This window comes from Balaenoptera musculus, chromosome 10 (genome assembly GCF_009873245.2).
Source record: "Balaenoptera musculus isolate JJ_BM4_2016_0621 chromosome 10, mBalMus1.pri.v3, whole genome shotgun sequence".
NCBI lineage: Eukaryota > Metazoa > Chordata > Mammalia > Artiodactyla > Balaenopteridae > Balaenoptera > Balaenoptera musculus.
Window position 1 is genome coordinate 44,568,507 of NC_045794.1, and position 20,416 is coordinate 44,588,922.

The following is a 20,416-nucleotide window of genomic DNA, read 5'->3' on the forward strand; positions in this document are numbered from 1 at the left end:
TCTCCAGTTCACATGCAACAACGATACTCCAAACCCTATTACTCAGAAGCTATATTTCTGATAAAAATGGAGGATTCTCTTCCAACAAGTCTCAAAACAGTCAAGAACTGCTTAGACCCCTCTGTTTCCACTAGAGGGCCTCGTGTATTCATTCCTTCTCCTCTCCAACCTCCACCAAAAGTATGTATATATTACATTTGTGTTTGTATGTGTGTACAGGTACAACATACACACAACACCCACATATACCCTTCCAATCAGAGCTCTCCCTCCCCCTCTCCACCACCAGGTGTATGAGGGAAGATTCCAGGAACTCAAGCCTTTGTTACTGTGCCCTACTTCAATGAAGGGTAGGAGGGGGTTAGACAGAGTTGGGGCGGGGCCAGGGAGCAGGATGCCTGGGTCTTCAGTTCCTACCAGTAAGTCCCTAGGCCTCAGTCTCTCTCCCTTGCTCTATCAGCCTCACCACCATCCATGCTGCCCCAAGAACCTTAACTCCAAACAGTTTCCAGACAGGAGAAGCTGAAAGGATCTCCTTTCACCCCGACTTTTGGCCAGAGCCTTCCACAGCACCTGCCAAGGCCAGCAGGTAAAGTGGGAGGGTTAGGGCATGGAGAAAGGGTGGACTCAGACCAGAATGCTCTTTGCACCTGAATCACAACCCCAGACTTAAGGGAAGAATCTGAGTCTTGAGAGAAGGAGGTGTCCTTAGCCTGGGGAAAACAAATCTGAGGCACCTGGGGTTTGGGTTTAACGGAGGTGAGGAACCTGGAGGCAAAGGTGGGCAGATTCTCTCAAGCAGTGTCAAGCAGTGTGGAGTCCATGGTGGCAGGGAGGTGTTTGGTCTTAGGATGTGCAGTCTGGAACTCTGGCCTTGCTCCTGCGGAACCTCCTGAGTGTGAATTCAATCCACGGTGGACGGATGGAAAGGAGTTGGGAAGGGAAGTCCCCTGATGGCAGCAGTTAGGAGAGGGTGAGAAGTTGGGTGGGCAACAGCCAAGCTGTCTCATCAGCGGCCCCGCCCCCTACCTTGGCCTCCCAGGGTTGGGATGCGGGGACAGGCTGTGAGGGATTGGAAAGAAGGGATTGGAAAGACAGAAACAGAGCTGTTACCGGGGCGGGAAGATGAGCTGCGCAGGAATGTGGAGAAAGTGGCACAGACCAGAGCCCTGGAGATAATCGGGGGAGGGAGGAATCGGGTCTGGTGAACTAGAAGTTTCTAGAGTTGGGGGCGCCCGGCGCCGGGCGCGGGCGCCGGCGGGCGGGCCTTCTGGGGTGGGGGGCGGGCAGCTGTGTCGTCAGGAGCGGGGCGGCCCCGCGGCGGCGGCGTCTGCCTGGCCCGTCCCCTCCAGCCCAGCTCGGGCTCCAGCTCCCGCGCCGGCGCTCCAGCTCCGACCGCGCGCCCTCCGCAGGCAAGGTAGAGACCCCGCGAGCCCCCTGCCGCCTCCCGCCCTCCTGCACCGGAGCAGGCCGGGGCGGGGGCCGCGGGAGGGGACGCCCCACGGGCTAGGGTAGGGCGGCTGGGCCGAGAAGGAGGAAGCGTGACAGCTGGAGTGGGTAGCTAGAAGGGTTTGCGCCAGGAGCTGGGGGCAGCGGGAGGGCTGGCCCAGAACCCCGTAAGCAGTGTTTCCCCCAGACCTTGCCCTCCGTCTGTCCCGATCACTCGGACGGATGCTGAAGCTGGCTCCTGGGGACCCGAGTCGGAGGAAAGTCCATTTTGGAACCTGCACAGCGCTGCACGGGTGGAGAAGTGTTCTTGTTTGGCCTCCTGGTCCGCAACTTCCCACCCCTCTCCTTTCCACACCTGTCACCGGGAAGTTTCTGAAACTACCTGGGTCTGAATCCCACTTTTCACCTTTCAATGGGGGAAATGAGCTTTACTGAGGAAGAAATGCAAATATTGCTGGGCATCTCCTCAACCTCTTAACCGTATGAGCCCACATCCCCCAAGCGTGCCAACATCGTAACTTCCTCCTGTACTGCACAGTGACACCCACCCACACACACACAATAACACCACCCCCTTAATCAGGCAATACTACCATCTGCGATGTTTGTGGAGGCTTAACAAATATTAAGGCTTCAAGCCAAATGATTCCCTCTCAGGGGCCACTGACTGGTAGCAGGGATGGGTAGGAAGGAAGAGACCCTCCCTCAGTCTTCAGAAAGAGGAGGAAGATGCAAGCCCTGGTGTGGTTAAGGGATTCAGAAGTCCAGGTAATCAGGTCTGGGCCCTCAGAAGGGAGTGCCTGCCCCTTGGGGTTCCTTGCTGGGTCAGCCTGAGTGTTCTGGGGGCATAGCTGATTCTTGAGTAATGGTAAACCTACATGACTTGGAATATGAGCAATGAGTGTTGATGTGAAAAAGGAAACTTTAAATGTTAGCACTAGCTTTGGAAATCATAGTTATCTCTCAGTTACCAGCAATTTTAGTACTTAATGTTTAAAATAAGATCTAGAAGACCAGAGACACTAAGATTTAATGGAATGGACTAAGGACACTATGTCTAGAGTCTGGGTGTGACCCTGAGAGAGTGGCTCTCTATCTGGGCCTCAGTTTCTTCCTCTGTAAAATAAGAGAGTTGGTGCCTCCCAGCTCTGAGGACATTCTAGGATTCTCTGCCTCCAAGTCAACTTCTTTCTCACCCCAAGTTGGTAGGGACGGGCAGGGAAACCAGAGGAGGGAGGGGAAGGGTGAGTCACAAATAGCTGGCGGGTTGGGCAGCAGACCCCACCCTCCCAGCCCTAGCCTTCGCCTGGACTAGCCCAGGTTATAGCCTCGGGGCTGGGATGGAGCAGGACAAAATTGGACTTGTTCCAGACTTTTAAGGCCCTGGACAACTGAAAAAATCCCAGGAGCCTTTATGTACAAGGTCCCAGCCCAGGGGTGTCCTTGGACCCTGATAGTCTAGTTTCTATAGCCACCTCCTCACCCTCCCAGAGGCAAAATGCAGGATCCTGATATTACATGCCTGTGCCTGAGACATGACACAAGTGGGAAGGTATACAACTTGGGCTTCACTGCTGCTGGGAGTTCCTAGAATTTATGCCATCCTGGGTCCAAGGCATTATTTTTCCTACTCTCCAGATAGGTTTCTCTAGGTACCACCCTTGTATAATAATAATAACAATAATAATAATAGCTAATGTTTATTGAGTTCTTTCTCTGTGCCATGCAGTTTGCTAAGTATATTGCATGTATTACCTTATTTAACCCCCCCATGGTGACTGATTTCTCCAGGTAACCATTTTACTGATAAGGAAACAGGTTCAGGGAGATGAAATAACTCACCCAAGAGCTAGAATTCTTTTTTCTTTTTGGCCACGCTGCGTGGCATGTGGAATCTTAGTTCCCTGACCAGTGATCGAACCCACGCCCCTTGCGTTGGAAGCGCGGAGTCTTAACCACTGGAACGCCAGGGAAGTCCCCAGAGCTAGAATTCTAATCCAAGCCTATCTAATTCAAAAGTCCAAAAAAAAAAAAAAAAAAAAGTCCATTCTTTTAACTTCTACTATATACTACATGTAAGATGGGGGGGCTTGTGAAAAGACAGGCAAGAGAGAAGTATTCTGTCTTCTCTCCTGTTTGTCTCTTGTTTGCTCTCTCCCTGTCACTTTCTCTCTCAGATTCCATTTCCTAGAACCTTGGAGCCATCTAAGAATCCCCAGGGGTAATCAGAGAGGCTAATTAAGCCTTACAGGCCCCATTAGCCATAAGACTATTATGTATTCGTTAGATCTGTTGGCAGGAGAAGTTAGATTATAGTCATTGAAAGGGCCAGATGGGTGGAGTCCTTTCTCCACAATATTAGTGTCTCAGAACCCCCTTCTAAGTGTTCCCAGAGAGCCTCCAGAACAGGAATGCTATACATGGAGGTGAGTGGCAGAGATGTCCCAAGGGCAGAGGTTATAGAGAAGTTTCTTGCACCATCAGAAAAGAAATTCTATTAGACCCTAACTGCCTCCTTAAGCCTGCCCCAACCACCCTAAATAAGTGGGCGGAGGGGAGACAGAAGGTCAGGGCCTTGGATGGAGTACCACGATAAGTGCTTTTTAGCATCATTCATCCATTTAACAAATATTCATTTAGCACCTACTATATGTGCTCCACATTGTCTCACGTTCCCCTCACTGTCCAGATGGATACTCTGGCATCCCATTTAACCGTGTTTGGATTAAGAGTCCTCATATATGACTCCCTAGCTTTATACAACTATTTGTACAACCAATATGGAGCACTTATAACACGATGGGGATTAGGTATTGGGGATACAGTGGTGAATAAGACTGATAAGTTCCTGCCCTGTGGAACTTACATTTTGGTAGGAAAAGACAAACAGTAAACAAAGAAGCAAATAAATGGGCTAGATAATCTCCAGTTGTGATAAGTTCTATGAAGGAAACAAAAGAGGGTGCTATGCAAAGGAGGGGGGGACTACCTTAGGACAGAATGATCAGGGAAGGTCTCTTGGAGGAGCTGGCATTTCAACTTAGGCAAGAAGTCAGCTCTGCCAAGAGTGGGGAAGGGTGGTCCAGGCAGACAGAACAGTAAGTCTCATGGCCCTGAGCAGGGAAGAACTTGGCATGCTTGAGGAACAGAAAGGAGGGCAGTGAGACTAGAAGGCAGTGTGTGAAGGGGAGAGTGGAACAAGAGGAGGACAGAGAGGCGGTGGGAGAGGGGGGTTGCACCACGAAGTTCTTGGGTTGGAGCCTTGGCTCCTCCACTTATCACCTGCCTTGGGAAGTCCCAACCTCTTTGAGCTCCCGTTTCTTCACCTGTAGAATGGCTGTACCAATAATTTCCTATCTCATAGAATTTGATTTTACTTGTTAATACAATAACTACCATTCTTTGTAGGCCCTCTATATGCCAGTTGTTATACTAGGTACTTTTCATACATTATTTGACTTAATCCTCACAACTGTGAAAGATAGGTATCATTCTGCCATTTTATAGCTGTACTTTGCCCAAGTCACACAGTGGTAACACAGCTAAGAATGGAACCCAGATATGACTAACCCCAGTTTTGTTTGACTCCAAAGTGGTGTTGTACTATGCTCATGTAAGATATTGTTATTGCTGTTATTGAATCCTCAAGGCAAGTTGCCCTCTGCAGCTTGGCCCCTGGGTCAGTGGTCAGCATGATCCACGTGATGGCTCCTCCTTGGTCCCTGGGTCCCATAGCTGAAAGTTGGGGCTCCCTAAACACTGCTAACCTAGCAGGGTGGAAGGAAGGCTCCCGCACTGAGCACAACCCTCCTGGAGCTGAGAAGCCAGGCAGATGCTCAGAGCCTTCTTCCCCTACCTTCTCCCCAATCTCTCGTGTCTGGGTCCCGCCCTTCCCCAGTGGAGCGCTGCGGGACGCAGACGAGGCGTGGCCGGGGCTGGGGACCCGGCTAGAGCTGGTTCTGTGTCGCGCGCGTCAGAAGCGCTAGAGGTCGTTGCGGGGCGTGGGTGGCTCTGGGAGTGGTAGCTGAGCGGGGCTGGGGACCGGGGCTGGAGGCGGAGCAAGATGGGGTCGTGGCCCGGGAGGCGTGCCGCCATCTCAGTGAGAACCACCGGAGGGCCGGGGCTGCGGGATGAGAAGGGAGATGGGACAGGGCGCAGGCCCGGCAGAGACTGCAGAGATTGGGGGTGGAGGGAGAAAAGGTAGGAGCAGGCGAGGGACACTCACACAGAGACGCGTATAGCCTGGGAAAGAGGGGTGGGGGGGAGGGAGGTGAGGGATGGTCAGAGATGAATCAAGACAGATTGGGGAAGAAATCAGAGAGCTGGAGAAGGATACAGAAATGTTGGAGAGAAAGTCAGGGATGAGTCAGAGAAACAGAGACAGAGGACAGATACTGTCAGGGAGAGATAGAGACACAGAGGAGAGGAACACAGGGAAAGGAAGAGACTTAGGGAGGGACTCAGAAACAAGAAAAGAACAGAAATAGTAGTAAGAGTGGAAAATGAACAGAGTATACAGAAGCAAAGAGACCCAGACAGCTGGCCAGTCCTGCCACATGCTCTTGTTGTCTTCCTCCAGAGCTACCCTTGGAAGCAGAGTTCCAGGAGCCAGAAGTACTACTACCAAGCTGTCTTCGTGTCCATCCTTAAGAAAAAAAGAAAGATGGCCAAGGAGAGGGGCCTAATAAGCCCCAGTGATTTTGCCCAGCTGCAAAAATACATGGAATGTGAGTCTTCCTCTCAGTCATTCAGTCCTGGAGACCTTACCCTTAGACAATACCTCCTCCTCCTCATTCCCCCCAGTTCCCCCTCTTTTCCCCAGTGGCCTTGAGACAGGATGCTCCTTAGATATGCCTGGCTGGGAGCAGGAGGGGAGGGAAATAGGAAGATGCCCGTGGTCTTAGCTCTCCTCCCACCTTCTCTGAATCTTGACTGCCTGCACCAAATCTCAGAGAAGAGAAATAAAGAGGGCAACCACTTTGGAGGATCTGAAATGTTTTTCTCTCTGTACTTCTGTATTTCTTCTTGGAATTTCTTTTTCATCTCACTGGAATCTTCTTTCCTGTTGTATGTCTGGGTGGGACTGTGGCAGAGGGCAGGGAGAGCTGAACCAGACTAATGCTCTCTTCACTCTCTTCACATCCTAGACTCCACCAAGAAGGTCAGTGATGTCCTAAAGCTCTTTGAGGATGGTGAAATGGCTGAATATCTCCAAGGAGATGTGAGTGGCAGCTGGGAAATCCTCTCCTTCACCAACTCCTCCCACCTTTGTTTTTGCTACTCCATTGGGATGCCCAACTTCCAGGGATTATTCTGGGCCCAACCCTTGCTATCCTCTCTCCAGATTCCCCAGCATCCATTGTTACTGCAACTATTGCTTTAGGACAAAACAAGAGATTCTAGTAGCTCAGGACTTAGCCCAATAAACCATACTCCTGCCTTGGATGCTTCTCAACCCTGCACTTACTGTCACTGTCTCCACCACTCCCGATTCAGTCCCCAACTCCCATCCTGCAGATCTCCCCAGGGTAATGCTTGCTCTCATCATAGGCCATTGGGTACGAGGGATTCCAGCAATTCCTGAAAATCTATCTGGACGTGGATAATGTTCCCAGTCCCCTAAGCCTGGCACTGTTTCAATCCTTCCAGACTAGTTACTGCTTAGAAGAGACTGTAAAAGAAGGTATGGTCACGTAGGTGGGACTGGGCTGGGCCTCCTGAAGAAAAGTCAAATTAAGTGTGGGTTTTGGGGTGAGAGTTGAATTGAGTCACATGTTGGGGGCAGGGTGGTGGGAGGGGGAGGTAGAGGGTAGCCAGGCTTGCCTAGGAGCCAGAGGGAGGAAAGTTAAAGGGAAGAATTGGAACAAAGGAAAAGAGAAGAGCCAGACTGGAGGGAGCCCCAACCTCAGATCTGCTGTACTTTCTGTAACCAGATGTGGTGTGTCTCAGTGATGTCTCCTGCTACTTTTCCCTTCTGGAGGGTGGCCGGCCAGAAGACAAGCTAGAGTGTGAGTTACCATTCTGGACTGGGAGAGGGAAGGAAAGGTGAAGGGAGAGAGGGTACTCCCCAGCCTTCCTTCCCTCATTTTTTCAGGATTCCTAAAGGCTGACAGGCCAGACAAAGGTGGGGCCAGAGCATGGGCCCATTTCCTCTGTTTCCCCAGACGCCTTATACCTAACGCCATCCACCATAGTCACCCTAGTTCCCACGTCTTGTATATTTTCATGTGGGGGACCCGGGATGGGATGTGGGAGGTGTGTACTGTCTCGCCTATCAGGTTCACCAAGGGTGGAATCCAGACCTGTTTCCCCTCCCTTTTTGTCTCCCATCTCAGTCCCAGCCCCACGTCCTGGGCTCTTCATCCAAAAAGTCTCTCCTTATCTCTTTGTTTCCCCTGTATTCTGTTATGAATTCTTTGGGTATCCCTCACAAACTGACCCTGGCCCCCTAAAACACCCCACAGTCACCTTCAAGCTGTACGACACGGACAGAAATGGGATCCTGGACAGCTCAGTGAGTTGGGGGACCTGTATGCTGGGCAAGGGAATATGTGTCCATTTGTCTGTGTCCACCTGTCCCAACTCTTCCAGGATCTTAGGAAGCAGAGGAAGCTAGAGGGAGAAGCTGAGTCCTCTAGGACTAAATCTGGGAGTAGGTCCCAAGCTCTTGACCCCTAAAAGAGGATGCTGGAGACACGACTTGGGGGCTTCCTTGCAAACACAGACACATAGACATTCATTTACTTGGCAGAGACACCTGAGAATGAGAGGGGGTCTGTGGGTGGAACTCAGGAACCCTGATTTCTAGAGGAGGGTTTGGATGGTGGTAGTGAGGCAGGATATGGCTGTGGCTCTTACCCTCTCGGCCCTCAGGAAGTGGACAAAATCATTATACAGATGATGCGAGTGGCTGAATACCTGGATTGGGAGGTGTCTGAGCTGAGGCCGGTAAGGCAATTCTTCCTGCTTGTCCCTTGTTGTACCTGCTCCCTAGTGAGACCTTTATCTACCTCACCCCATCTCTGACAGGCAGCCTGGTGCCCTTGGCTAGGATGGCTAGGCTGGCTGTCCTAGGGGGCAGTGGAGAAGTGTCAGATCTGAGGGGTTACTCACACCAGAAGTCCACCTCCCCACATTCTCTGCTCAGATTCTTCAGGAGATGATGAAAGAGATTGACTATGATGGCAGTGGCTCTGTCTCCCTAGCTGAGTGGCTCCGGGCTGGGGCCACCACCGTGCCACTGCTAGTGCTACTGGGTCTGGAGATGGTGAGTAGGAGAGACTTGTAAGGATGGGTAAAACAGTTGCCTTGGGTTGTACTTGCCAGAGGTTGGCACTCTAAGGGCTTAGACATTCCCCAGCATCTGCTGTGCCCTCCCAGACCCTGAAGGACAATGGGCAGCACATGTGGAGACCCAAGAGGTTCCCCCGACCAGTCTACTGCAACCTGTGCGAGTCGAGCATTGGTCTTGGCAAACAGGGGCTGAGCTGTAACCGTGAGTGATGGGGCCTGGGAGTGTGGGAACACAGGGGCAGCCCAGCTATCTGTGGGAGCATGGCGCTCTGAACTTAGACCTGGCTTTGAATCCTGGGCTCTGCCAGTGACTGGTTATGTGACCTTGGGAAAGCCACATAACTTCTTTAAGTCTTAGTTTCTTCAACTGAGAATGAGGTAATTGTGAGCATTAAATAAGTTGATGCAAGAAAGGTGCTTCATGTAGTGCATGTACATACTATTAAGTCTGCAATAAAAATTAGCTATTATTATTGTTGTTGTTATTGTTGCTGTTATATCTGGACCTCCTTTACATCATCCAGCTCAGTTCCTGACACATGAATGGAGTGGGGTTGGGCATGCAGTAGCAATTGCTCTTTTAGGGGGAAGAGTGAGCAAAAGGCACAGGTCTTGGAGGTGAGCCCCCAGCCCAAACTTCAGTTCAATACCACACCCTCACAGCAAGGGGTTATATGCCATGTTTCAGTGAGTGATGCTGTCTCACCTCCAGGTAAGGAAGAAATAGGGGGAGGGGCTGCAGCTAAGCCTCTGACCTTCTTCACTCTTGCCCAGTCTGTAAATACGTCGTTCACGACCAGTGTGCCATGAAGGCCCTGCCCTGTGAAGTCAGCACCTATGCGAAGTCTCGGAAGGACATTGGTGTGAGTGACCCCACGCCCACCGGATCACCACCCGCATCCTGGCCCTGGTCCTGGCTCTTGGCCCATTGCTGCCCTCAGGCCTTCCCCTAGTCCCTGCTCAGACCCTCTCAGACAAGAGTTTGCCTTTCTCCCCAAGGTCCAATCACATGTGTGGGTGCGAGGAGGCTGTGAATCCGGACGCTGCGACCGCTGTCAGAAAAAGATCCGGATCTACCACAGTCTGGTTGGGCTGCACTGTGTGTGGTGCCACCTAGAGGTCAGTCCGGGAGCTATCCCTCCAGCCTTGCTTTGGGACCCTCCCTAAGCTGCCCTCTCCGTGGCCCCCTCTGGCACATCTCCCTTACAGCCTTGGTTGCCCTACTCCCAAGGGCTCTCTTGCAGTAGCAGAACCCAAGCTGAGAGGTGACGGGGTTCCCTCCACAGTCTCTCCGTGCCTGCCTTGTCTTTCAGATCCATGACGACTGCCTGCCAGCCATGGGCCATGAGTGTGACTGTGGGCTGCTCCGCGATCACATCCTGCGTCCATCTTCCATCTATCCCAGCGTCCTTGTGAGACCCCTGGACAGCGGCTGGGAGGGGACAGGAGTGCTTCCCCAATTCACATACGCACACAATGCCATTTAGAGCAGAGAGCCTATATTTTTAGGATTCAAGTCAGACTCTCATCTGTTTATGGATTCACACAATCCAGTTTTCCTTCCTTCTGCCTCCTTCCCTTCCTAGGCCTCTGGACAGGAGCGTAAAATTAGCAAAACAAACCAGAAGACCGTGGATGATTTGAATTTGAGCACCTCTGAGGCACTGCGGGTACAGGGCTGAGAGGCTTGGGCTTCATGGTGGGGACCTCATAGGAGGGAATGAAGTGGGAAACCTGGGGACTGGTTCCTGCTCCCTGGGGGAGGGGAAAGCCGCCTGGGGGGAATGCCAGCCCTTTGCTCCTGTCTCCGGGGCCCATCTTAACTCTGACAAAATCCTGCTTTCCTTATCCTTGTTTTCTTCCCTCAATGCAGATTGACCCTGTTTCTAACACCCACCCACTTCTGGTCTTTGTCAACCCCAAGAGTGGTGGGAAGCAAGGGGAGAGGTGAGAAGAGCTCTACTAGGTCTTGTAAAATAGAGAGGGAAGATGGACAGAGGCTGGGAATGTGTGTGTATGCAGGGGACATACCTTGAGGACATCAAGAGAGTGGAGTACAGGGACTTCCCTGGCGGTCCAATGGTTAGGACTCCATGCTTTCACTGCAGGGGGCGGGGGTTCCAACCCTGGTGGGGAAACTAAGATCCTGCATGCTGCGCGGCACGGCCAAAAAAAAAAAGAGAGCGAGAGAGAGAGTGGAGTACAGAACATCCATGCCATGCCCTGCCATGAGCTTTCCTTTTTCCCCACACAGGGTGCTTTGGAAATTCCAGTATCTACTAAACCCTCGACAGGTGTTTAACCTCCTAAAGGATGGTCCCGAGCCAGGGTGAGTATAGGTTAGGGGCTGTATCGCAGGGTTTGTGTGTGTCTGCCTATCTGTGTATGTTGGAAGAGAGCAGGAAAGAGTGCTTGTTGGGAGGGGAGGGCCAGGGGAAGCCCAAGAAACCAGACTTCAGAATGCTGCTTTTGCTGGGTATCCCTACCTCTGAATTCTCCAGCTCATCTCTGTTCTGCTCTCAAAGAATGGAGATACCAATTTCTCCCTCACCACTAAGGAGTGGCTATAAGATTTCCCCATTGTACTTTTTCTCTACCCTTAATAGAAATAAGTCGTTTGACAAAGGGGAAGGGTGTTATAAGGAATGAGAGACAAGAAGTACTTACTCTGCCTGTCCAAGAGTTGGGTAGCCTCAGTCCAGTTATCCTTCCTCATCTTCTCTCTCACCTTTTGTCTCAGGCTCAGATTCTTCAGAGATGTTCCTGATTACCGGATTTTGGTGTGTGGCGGAGATGGCACAGTAGGCTGGATTCTAGAGACCATTGGTCAGTGCAGGGAGCGGCTCCGGGCTGGGCCCAGGGACAGTGGCCTTCCAGAGCTAACTCCCTTCATCCGTCTCCTTACCTGCCTCCACAGACAAAGCCAACTTGCCTGTTGTGCCTCCTGTTGCTGTGTTGCCCCTGGGCACTGGAAATGATCTGGCTCGTTGCCTAAGATGGGGAGGAGGTAAGTGGTTAGAAATTGTTTTCCTGGGGAATGGGGGAGTTGGGTAGGTAGGGAAAGGCACACAGAGAAGGCATTTAGGCATCTGGTGAAGAAAAAGCCTTGGCGGAAAAGAGAGGCACAGATGGGTGGGTCCCAAAGTGGATTGTCCCAAAGGAAGAGAGCTCTGGAAGAAGCAAATACCTGAAGGGTCAAGGATGACAGTCTGAACCTAGAAGGGTCAAGGGTGACAGTCCTCTTCCCTATAAACCTAAAAATATCCTTCTGTTTCTCCCAAGTCTTAGGGCTCAGAATCAAAGAATATGGGGTAGAGAGGACAATGTGGGAATAAGGAAGGTTGTATAAGAGCTAAGCCAGTTGCTGAGTGATGGAGCTGGCAGAGAGCTTGGCCATGATTCATTCATTTATTCAACCAATTACACTTGACCCTTGAACAGCATGGTCTTGAACTGCGCCGGTCCACTTATTGAGGATATTTTTCAGTAGTAAATACTACAGGACTACACAGTCCATGGTTGGTTGAATCCGCAGATGTGGAGAAACAGTGGATACGGAGGGCCAACTATAAGTTATACGCGGATTAACCCCCACATTATTCAAGGGTCAGCTGTAATCAGGGGTCATTCATTCATTCATAATCTTCCCCACGTCTATTGCAACAGTCTCCTAACTGCTCTCCCATTTCTAGTCTCTTTTTCCCTTCAAAGAGAAAGTTTGAGAGATGTAATCAGTAGATAGAGAGGTCAGTGTGGGGCAGATTGAAATTGTCTTGGAATTGAGGAAGTTGTCTTGGAATTGAGGCTCTTGGATTCAGAGTCCAGCTCTGAGATCTCACAGGAGATTATGGAATAGGAGGCTGCTAAGGAGAGCAAAAAGTATTCTCGGTGGAAGAAGTTGTGTAAGGCCAGAGGAGTCACCAAACAACATGGTGGTGCATTTTGGAAAGCGAGTCGTTCATTGTGACTGAGACATAGGGTGCACAGTGGGCAATGAGAAGAGGGAGGACTGAATTGAACAGGGTCCAGATAATGGAGGGTCATGAATGCTGTGGTGAGGAGTTTTCAACTTCATCCTGCCAGAGTTTGAAAACTGACAGCCCACAGAAATGATGTGTAGTGTTTTGTATTGTTTGTCTTGCAGTGTTTTGAATTTTTTTGACCTTGGTTATTTCTAAGAAGTGGGTCATGTATTCTTCAATTCAACACAATCCTCTCACCTCCCTGCCACTCATTCACTTTACGTTTCTAGCTTCTGAGGCATTTGAATGTGCAATCCCTGAACCATGGGGAGCTCTGGAACTCATGAAAGATGTAACTAAAAGAAAAAATAGGTGTGTGTGTGTGTGTGTGTGTGTGTATATGCATATATAATACTTTATATATATAAATTATAGTTTGTATATAATAAAAATTACTTTTTATATAAAATATTATTCCAGAAAGGAGAAATATCTCTGCGTAATATAATTTAAATCTTGTATGTAAACATATGACCATTTTGGGGGGGGCCATGCTTAAATCCTCAACATCTGACTTTGTTTTCATTAACAGTATTAGACACTTTGAAATCATGAACTTTGCGTCTTCACTTTGTGTTTTGCAAATGAGACTCTCATAGCAGTTTCTGCTAATTCCACCTGAATCATGAAAATAATGATATAAATACAGCACTAATGAAAACTTGTGTTGATATTGAAAAAAATCCTAAGATTCGAAGGGGGATTGATGGAAAGAATGCCGCTATGGGAGCTCTGTGGAGGATGGATTGGAGGAAGAAAGCAGGACCTCGATTGCAATAGTCTAGTCAAGTGATGAACAGCACAAAAGCAAAGGCAGCACCAGTGGAGTCATGGGGTAGAAGCCACAATACTTGGTAACTAATGGATTGTGGAGGAAGAGGTAAAGACAAGTCTAAGACATTTTCTAGGTTTGTGGACTGAGCAGATGGGGATACCATTTATTAAAATAGGGAATATAGGGCTTCCCTGGTGGCACAGTGGTTGAGAATCCGCCTGCCAATGCAGGGGACACGGGTTCGATCCCTGGTCCGGGAAGATCCCACATGCTGCGGAGCAACAAAGGCCGTTCACCACAACTACGGAGCCTGCACTCTAGAGCCCGTGAGCCACAACTACTGAGCCCGCATGCCACAACTACTGAAGCCTGCGGGCCTAGAGCCCATGCTCCGCAACAAGAGAAGCCACCACAATGAGAAGCCGACACACTGCAATGAAGAGTAGCCCTCGCTCGCCACCACTAGAGAAAGCCCGCGTACAGCAATGAAGACCCAACTCAACCAAAAATAAATAAATAAAATAAATAAATTTTTTAAAAAAATAGGGAATATAGGAGGAGGACCAGTTTAAGGAAGAAAGATAGATTCGGTTTTGGATGTATTGAGTTAAGGTATCAGTGGAGCACCTAGGTGGAGATGTGTGGTGGGTAGTCAGAAATTGATGTTAAGAATTTAGGAGAGAAGTCAGGACTGAAGATATGTGTTTGACAGTCATCTCCTAGGAGGTAATTGACATCCTCAGAGTAGAGGAGTTACCCAGGGAAAGAGGTAAGAAGAGAAAGTGGATAAGGACAGCCAGATCCTGGTAAACACCCTATTTAAGGGTTGAACAGAAGAAGATGAATTATTAAAGGAGTCTGTATTAGTGTCCTCTTGCTGCTGTGACAAATCACCATGGTGCCTTAAAACAACACGAATGTATTATCTTAACAGTTCTTGAGGGCACAAATCCAAAATCGTTTCCACTGTGCTAAAATCAAGATGTTGGCAGGGCTGTATTTTTTCTAGAGGCTCCAAGGGAGAATCCCTTGCCTTGTCTTTTCCAGTTACTAGAGGCTGCCTGCATTCCTTGGCTCATATCCCCCCCTTCCAACCAGCAATGTTATCCTTCCAAGCTCTGCTTCCATTGTCAAATCTCCTTCCATGACTCTTCTCTCTTGTAGCCTTCTTTCACTTATTAGGAGCCCTGTGATTACATAGGGCCCAGCCAGATAATCCAGGATAATCTCCTCATCTTAAAATCCTTAATTTAATCACATCTGCAAAGTCTCTTTTGCCGTTTAAGGCAACATATGCACAGATTCTGGAGATTAGGTTGTGCACATCTCTGAAAGGCCGTTGTTTTGCTTACCACAGAGACTAAGAAAAAACAGAGCAGGTCCTCTGTAACTTTAGTGGTATTTTAGAGGCTGAGTGAGGAGTTTCATGTCTTAAAATGAGAGCTAAAGATATACTATTGGTTTTGGCAGGAATCATTGGCAATCTTTGCCAAAAGAGTTTCAGCAGGGTGGTATGGAGAAAGGCAAATTATAGTGGGTTGAACCATTGATGGAATGTGAGGAAGTGAAGACTTTTTTTTTTTTTTCTTTTTTTTTTTTGCTGCACCACGCACGCGGAATGTGGGATTTTAGTTCCCCAGCCAGGAATTGAATCCGTGCCCCCTGCAGTGGAAGCGTGGAGTCTTAATCACTGGACCTCCAGGGAATTCCCTAACTAGTCCCATATTGATAGACATTTGGGTAGCATTCAGTTTTTTATTACACACCATACTGCAGTCTATCTCTGCACACAGATGGGAGAATTTCTCTAGAAGAGATTTCTAGAAGTGGAATTGCTGGCTCAAAGAGTATAAACATTTTACTAGTTATTTTAGTTTTAAAAAATTACACAAGTAATGCATCAGTACATTTTCACTGAAAGGTTTTAAAAAGTAAAATGTGTGAGTCTTCACATACAGGTTTCCTCTTCCCTACCCCCTCACCAAATTCCACATTCCTCCCCAGAGATAACTACTGTTTCCTATTTGCACTCATTTTTCTGTTTCACACACACACATAACTTTTAAACAAACATAAATGGGATCATACTACACACATTGTCCTGGGACTTCTTTTTTCATTGAATATGTCTTGGAGAACTTTCCATGATACTACATAGAGATTTCATTCTGATTTCAGTAGCTGCACATTATTTCATAGCATGGATTTGGCATAATTTATAAAACCTTCCCCTCCTGGTGGACATTTAGATTGTTTCCAGTTTTTTGCTGTTTTACAGAGTACCTCAGCAAAAATCCTTATACATCCATCTCTGTGGATTTTTGTTTCTGTAGGAGAAATTCCTAAAAGTGGAATTGCTGTGTCAGAGAATATGTTTTGATAAAATTTGATAACATTTTGATAAAAGTTGCCAAATTGTCTTCCAAAAATGAAATACCAATTTATGCTCCAACTAACAGCAAATGAGAGTGCCAGTTTATTCATAATCCCATTAGCATTTGGTTTTCTCAGTCTCTTCATAGTTTGTCAATCTGATAGGCACAAAAAGTTAACTAATTTACAATTTTAATTTACAGTTCTTTTAACTATTAGTAATATTGAACATCTTTAATATGAATATTGGCATTTGTATTTCTTCTGTAATTGGCTTGAGTTATTTGCCCATTTTTCTACTGACTTTTTAAAAAATATTTATTTATTTATTTGGCTGCCTCCAGTCTTCGTTGCGGCACTTGGGATCTTTCCTTTTGGGGCTCGTTGAAGCTCACGGGCTTCTCTCTAGTTGTGGCGTGTGGGTTTTCTCTCTCTTGCTGTGGTGCATGGGTTCCAGAGCGCGTGGGCTCTGTAGTTGAGGCTCACGAGCTCAGTAGTTGTGCGTGGGCTTAGTTGCCCCGTGGCATGTGGGATCTTAGTTCCCAGACCAGAGATTGAACCCGTGTCCCCTGCATTGGAAGGCGGATTCTTTACCACTGGACCACCAGGGAAGTTCCTGACTTTTTTTTTTAATGTTATTATTATTTTTTAATTAAATTTATTTATTTTTGGCTGCGTTGGGTCTTTGTTGCTGCACGCAGGCTTTCTCTAGTTGTGGCAAGCAGGGGCCACTCTTCATTGTGGTGCACGGGCTTCTCATTGCGGTGGCTTCTCTTGTTGCAGAGCACAGGGTCTAGGCGCATGGGCTTCAGTAGTTGTGGCACGTGGGCTCAGCAGTTGTGGCTCGTGGGCTAAGAGCGCAGGCTCAATAGTTGTGGTGCCCAGGCTTAGTTGCTCCACGGCATGTGGGATCTTCCCGGGCCAGGGCTTGAACCTGTGTCCCCTGCATTGGCAGGCGGATTCTTAACCACTGCGCCACCAGGGAAGTCCCCCTGACTTTAAATATAGTGATCTGTAAGCACTTTTTGAATGTTGGAGAAGTTAGTCTGTTATGTGTGCTGCAGATATTTTTTCCCAGTTTGTCTTTTGTCTTTTTTTTAGGTGTGTGTTTATTTAACTGTACAGAAGTTGTTTGTTTGCTTGGTTAGGTCTTTTTATTTATTTTTTTGTCAGAACTATTTCTGTTTATTTTGTGGCAATTTTGAAAATTCCAGATATATTTGCTTTACTTCTGTTTGATTTCAGAAGTTTTTAATTTTCATATAATTGTATTTATCAGTCTTTTTCTTGTTTGGCTCTGAGTTTTGTACTATGCTTTAGAAAGGCCTTTTCCGCTCAAAGATTATAAAACATTCACTCATGTTTTCTGCTAGTACAAATTCTGCTTACATTTAAATTCTTTGACCCATCTTGAATTTATTTTAGTGTAAGGGGTGACTTCTACATCCAGTACCATTTACTGAATAATCTATCTTTCCCCATTTATTTAAAATGTCACGATATACTAAATTCCCATATATACTTGAGTCTATTTCTGGGCACTCCGTTCTTTACTATTGAACTTTTTATTCCAGTCACTGTGCCAGTTATTACCCTGTTTTGATACCCTTGCTTTATACTGTGTTCTATCTGGTAGAATGGGGAGAGGAAGCATCAGAGAAAGAGAGAGATTATTCCCATTCATCACTTATCTTTTTCAGCACTTTTCATTTTCCTGGCTATTTTCTTTACTCTTCCAAATGAACTTTGGCGTTATTGTTAGCTGCGCACACACATTGGGAACTTTCACCCTCCATGACGGTGACAGTGTGGAGAAAAGGGTCAGTAAGAGTCTGGCCTTCAGATTGGTCCATGGGAGCCATGACTGAACACCCCTGCCCTTTCACTGCTTAGGGCTCGGAGGATCTGCAGAACCAGGGCAGAGTATCCCTGGGAATCTGTGGATCTGGGAGCTGAGAGGAGGTCCGTCTGGGACCCGGGGTTCAGTGCTAACCTGTCTTCATACCATCCTTAGGGTATGAGGGACAGAATCTGGGGAAGATCCTCAAGGATTTAGAGACGAGTAAGGTGGTACACATGGATCGATGGTCTGTGGAGGTGATACCCCAACAAACTGAAGAAAAGAGTGACCCAGTCCCCTTTCAAATCATCAATAACTACTTCTCCATTGGTGTGGTCAGTGGAGTGGGGCATGGGGCGGGGAGGAAGTGGGGGTTAAGCAGGCAGAGGCTGGAGGAGGGCAGAAAAGGAAGGTAGAGGGTAAAGGAGCTGTGACACAGGGAAATCAGGAGTGGGCACAGTGGTGTGAGTTGCAAGAAAAGAATGTGGGACGAAAAAAAAAAAGAATGTGGGACGTATCACTCCCGAACTGGAGAGTTAAAGAGAGAGAGGGTTCTGTGCTGAGGAAGGAGGCGGCCTCTGATCTCATATGCCCTGGACTCCCCAGGATGCCTCTATTGCTCACCGATTTCACATCATGCGGGAGAAATATCCTGAGAAGTTCAACAGCAGGTGAGGAAAATGGGACGGGTGTGGGCATACACAGTGGCAGGGACCACATGGTGGCCAAGTTTGACTCATTGCTTAGACGGGCAGTGACACCTCTAGGAAGCCCCTCAACCAAGCTTCCCTGTTCCCCATGGGACTGCAGTTGGGAGGTTGATGCCCTTCCCTGTCACTTAGCCCACCTCTGCCAGCACTGTGTAATTTGTCCCCTCCCTCCTGGGCCTGGTGTTGGGACCGACACAGAATGAAGAACAAGCTATGGTACTTCGAATTTGCCACTTCTGAATCCATCTTCTCAACGTGCAAAAAGCTGGAGGAATCTTTGACAGTTGAGGTGGGCGTGATGAGAGCCAACCCCACATCCTTTTTAGCCCCTTATATCTTAATTTCTCCCTCCACAGGAGCCCTCAGGAACTTCTCATATTCTTGAACCTATACTTTGACCTCCCTGCTCTCTAATCCTGATCTCCCAAGTTCTTAAGATACACCAGTCCCTAGTTCCCTCCACCTCTTGCAGACCTCCAAATCCTAGTCTTCCCAGTGTGTTATCTGGTGGAGGGAGCGGTCATGTCCGTTGTGATGCCGTGAGGCAAGGATCTGTGCTCTCCTCCCCTCAGATCTGTGGGAAACCACTGGATCTGAGCAACCTGTCCCTAGAAGGCATCGCAGTGCTGAACATCCCGAGCACGCATGGCGGCTCCAATCTCTGGGGTGACACCAAGAGACCGCACAGCGATATCCATGGGATCAACCAGGCCTTAGGTGCTACAGCCAAAGTGATCACCGACCCTGATATCCTGAAAACCTGTGTACCAGGTAAGAGGAGCAGCCTTGGGAGCTTAGTGGGGGGGACTAAGGAGAAGGTGTGACTCTCTTTGGAGGAACCCTGCTTCTACAAAACCTGTCTCCCTACTTCCCACCCCCCCCCAGACCTAAGCGACAAGCGGCTGGAAGTAGTAGGGCTGGAGGGTGCAATTGAGATGGGCCAGATCTATACCAAGCTCAAGAATGCTGGACATCGGCTAGCCAAGTGCTCTGAGATCACCTTCCAGTAAGGAAAACTCAAGCTGGGGGCTCTGAGGGAAGGAGTGGGACCAGGAAAGCAGAAGGGTATGGGAATGGTGGGGAGGGACTGTACCAGATCTTCCTCAGTAACAAAGGGTCTCAAGGCCAACCTAAGAACAGTTTTGGTACTCGGTTGATAAAGAAATTGCCACCAATCTGCCTTGACCTCACACAGCACCACAAAAACCCTCCCCATGCAAATTGATGGAGAACCCTGGATGCAGACACCCTGTACAGTGAGTATTGCCTATGCCTGGCAAAAACTGAACCCCCAGGCTCCGTGGATCCTAAATTTCCATTCCACAGCTTCTTTACTTCCTGCTGAGGCCTGAAGTTCCCCTGTGCACCCTTCCTCCCAAATCCTGATTTCTCAGCCCCTGGCCCTCCTACCATGGCCTCTCTAGGACCCTGGCAACCCACCCTGAACCCTACAGATTTTCCCCCAAATCTCTGCTGCTCCAGCCCCAAGGCACTAGGTCTTATCTCTGAATGCACCTCCTTCCCTTCCAGATCAAGATTACCCACAGGAACCAGATGCCCATGCTCATGGGCCCACCCCCCCGCTCCTCCAATTTCTTTGGCTTCTTATGCTGAGGGGGGACATCTCAGCCTCCAAGCCAGCCTTGAACCCACCTCCTTGTCCCTGGACTCTACTCCCTAGGCTCTGTACATTGCTGCCCAACCCTCCTGCCAGCTCAGGGGAGTGTTCCTTCACCCTCACAGTATTTATTATCCTGCACCACGTCCACTATTCCCCGTGCACATGTGCACACACATACACACACACGTCACAAACGATACATTGAAAGTGCCTCATCTGAATAAAATGACTTTTTTTCCCACTGGGATATCTGTTAAGTAAGTGGTACACCTCCTTCCTTTATACCTCCACTCCTTTAATGACATAGGTTCTCCCAGAAGTAAGGAAATAACA

General features: G+C 48.6%; 1 protein-coding gene across 7 annotated transcripts; it reads left to right on the forward strand.

The window, feature by feature from the left end:
• The first annotated feature begins 457 nt into the window (after window positions 1-457).
• DGKA (diacylglycerol kinase alpha) lies at window positions 458-20,340 on the forward strand. 7 transcript variants are annotated; one of them, XM_036867203.1, is made up of 24 exons: window positions 458-589; window positions 6,029-6,176; window positions 6,597-6,670; window positions 7,000-7,132; window positions 7,383-7,457; window positions 7,914-7,963; window positions 8,323-8,397; window positions 8,597-8,716; window positions 8,830-8,944; window positions 9,517-9,605; window positions 9,742-9,861; window positions 10,056-10,154; window positions 10,329-10,412; window positions 10,616-10,689; window positions 10,997-11,071; window positions 11,483-11,568; window positions 11,660-11,749; window positions 17,927-18,087; window positions 18,359-18,423; window positions 18,661-18,751; window positions 19,035-19,233; window positions 19,348-19,468; window positions 19,658-19,718; window positions 19,993-20,340. In XM_036867203.1, exons 2-24 carry the CDS (start codon window positions 6,113-6,115, stop codon window positions 20,074-20,076), a joined length of 2,205 nt encoding a protein of 734 aa, XP_036723098.1. In that variant the 5' UTR covers window positions 458-589; window positions 6,029-6,112; the 3' UTR covers window positions 20,077-20,340. The 7 variants fall into 7 exon arrangements, with proteins under 7 accessions (XP_036723098.1, XP_036723096.1, XP_036723095.1 ...); XM_036867201.1 differs by lacking the exon at window positions 458-589 and adding an exon at window positions 1,335-1,417; XM_036867200.1 differs by lacking the exon at window positions 458-589 and adding an exon at window positions 2,141-2,217 and having other exon boundaries at window positions 7,099-7,132.
• The last annotated feature ends 76 nt before the right edge of the window (window positions 20,341-20,416 follow it).

What these genes read in the sequence shown, in the direction of transcription:
- DGKA (XM_036867198.1), top strand. Translation starts at nt 2,179, where the DNA reads ATGCAAGCCCTGGTGTGGTTAAGGGATTCAGAAGTCCAG. An exon ending in AGGTGTCTGAGCTGAGGCCG is followed by an intron (nt 8,398 to 8,596) that starts GTAAGGCAATTC and finishes TTCTCTGCTCAG; the next exon opens with ATTCTTCAGGAGATGATGAA. An exon ending in CTGGATTCTAGAGACCATTG is followed by an intron (nt 11,569 to 11,659) that starts GTCAGTGCAGGG and finishes CTGCCTCCACAG; the next exon opens with ACAAAGCCAACTTGCCTGTT.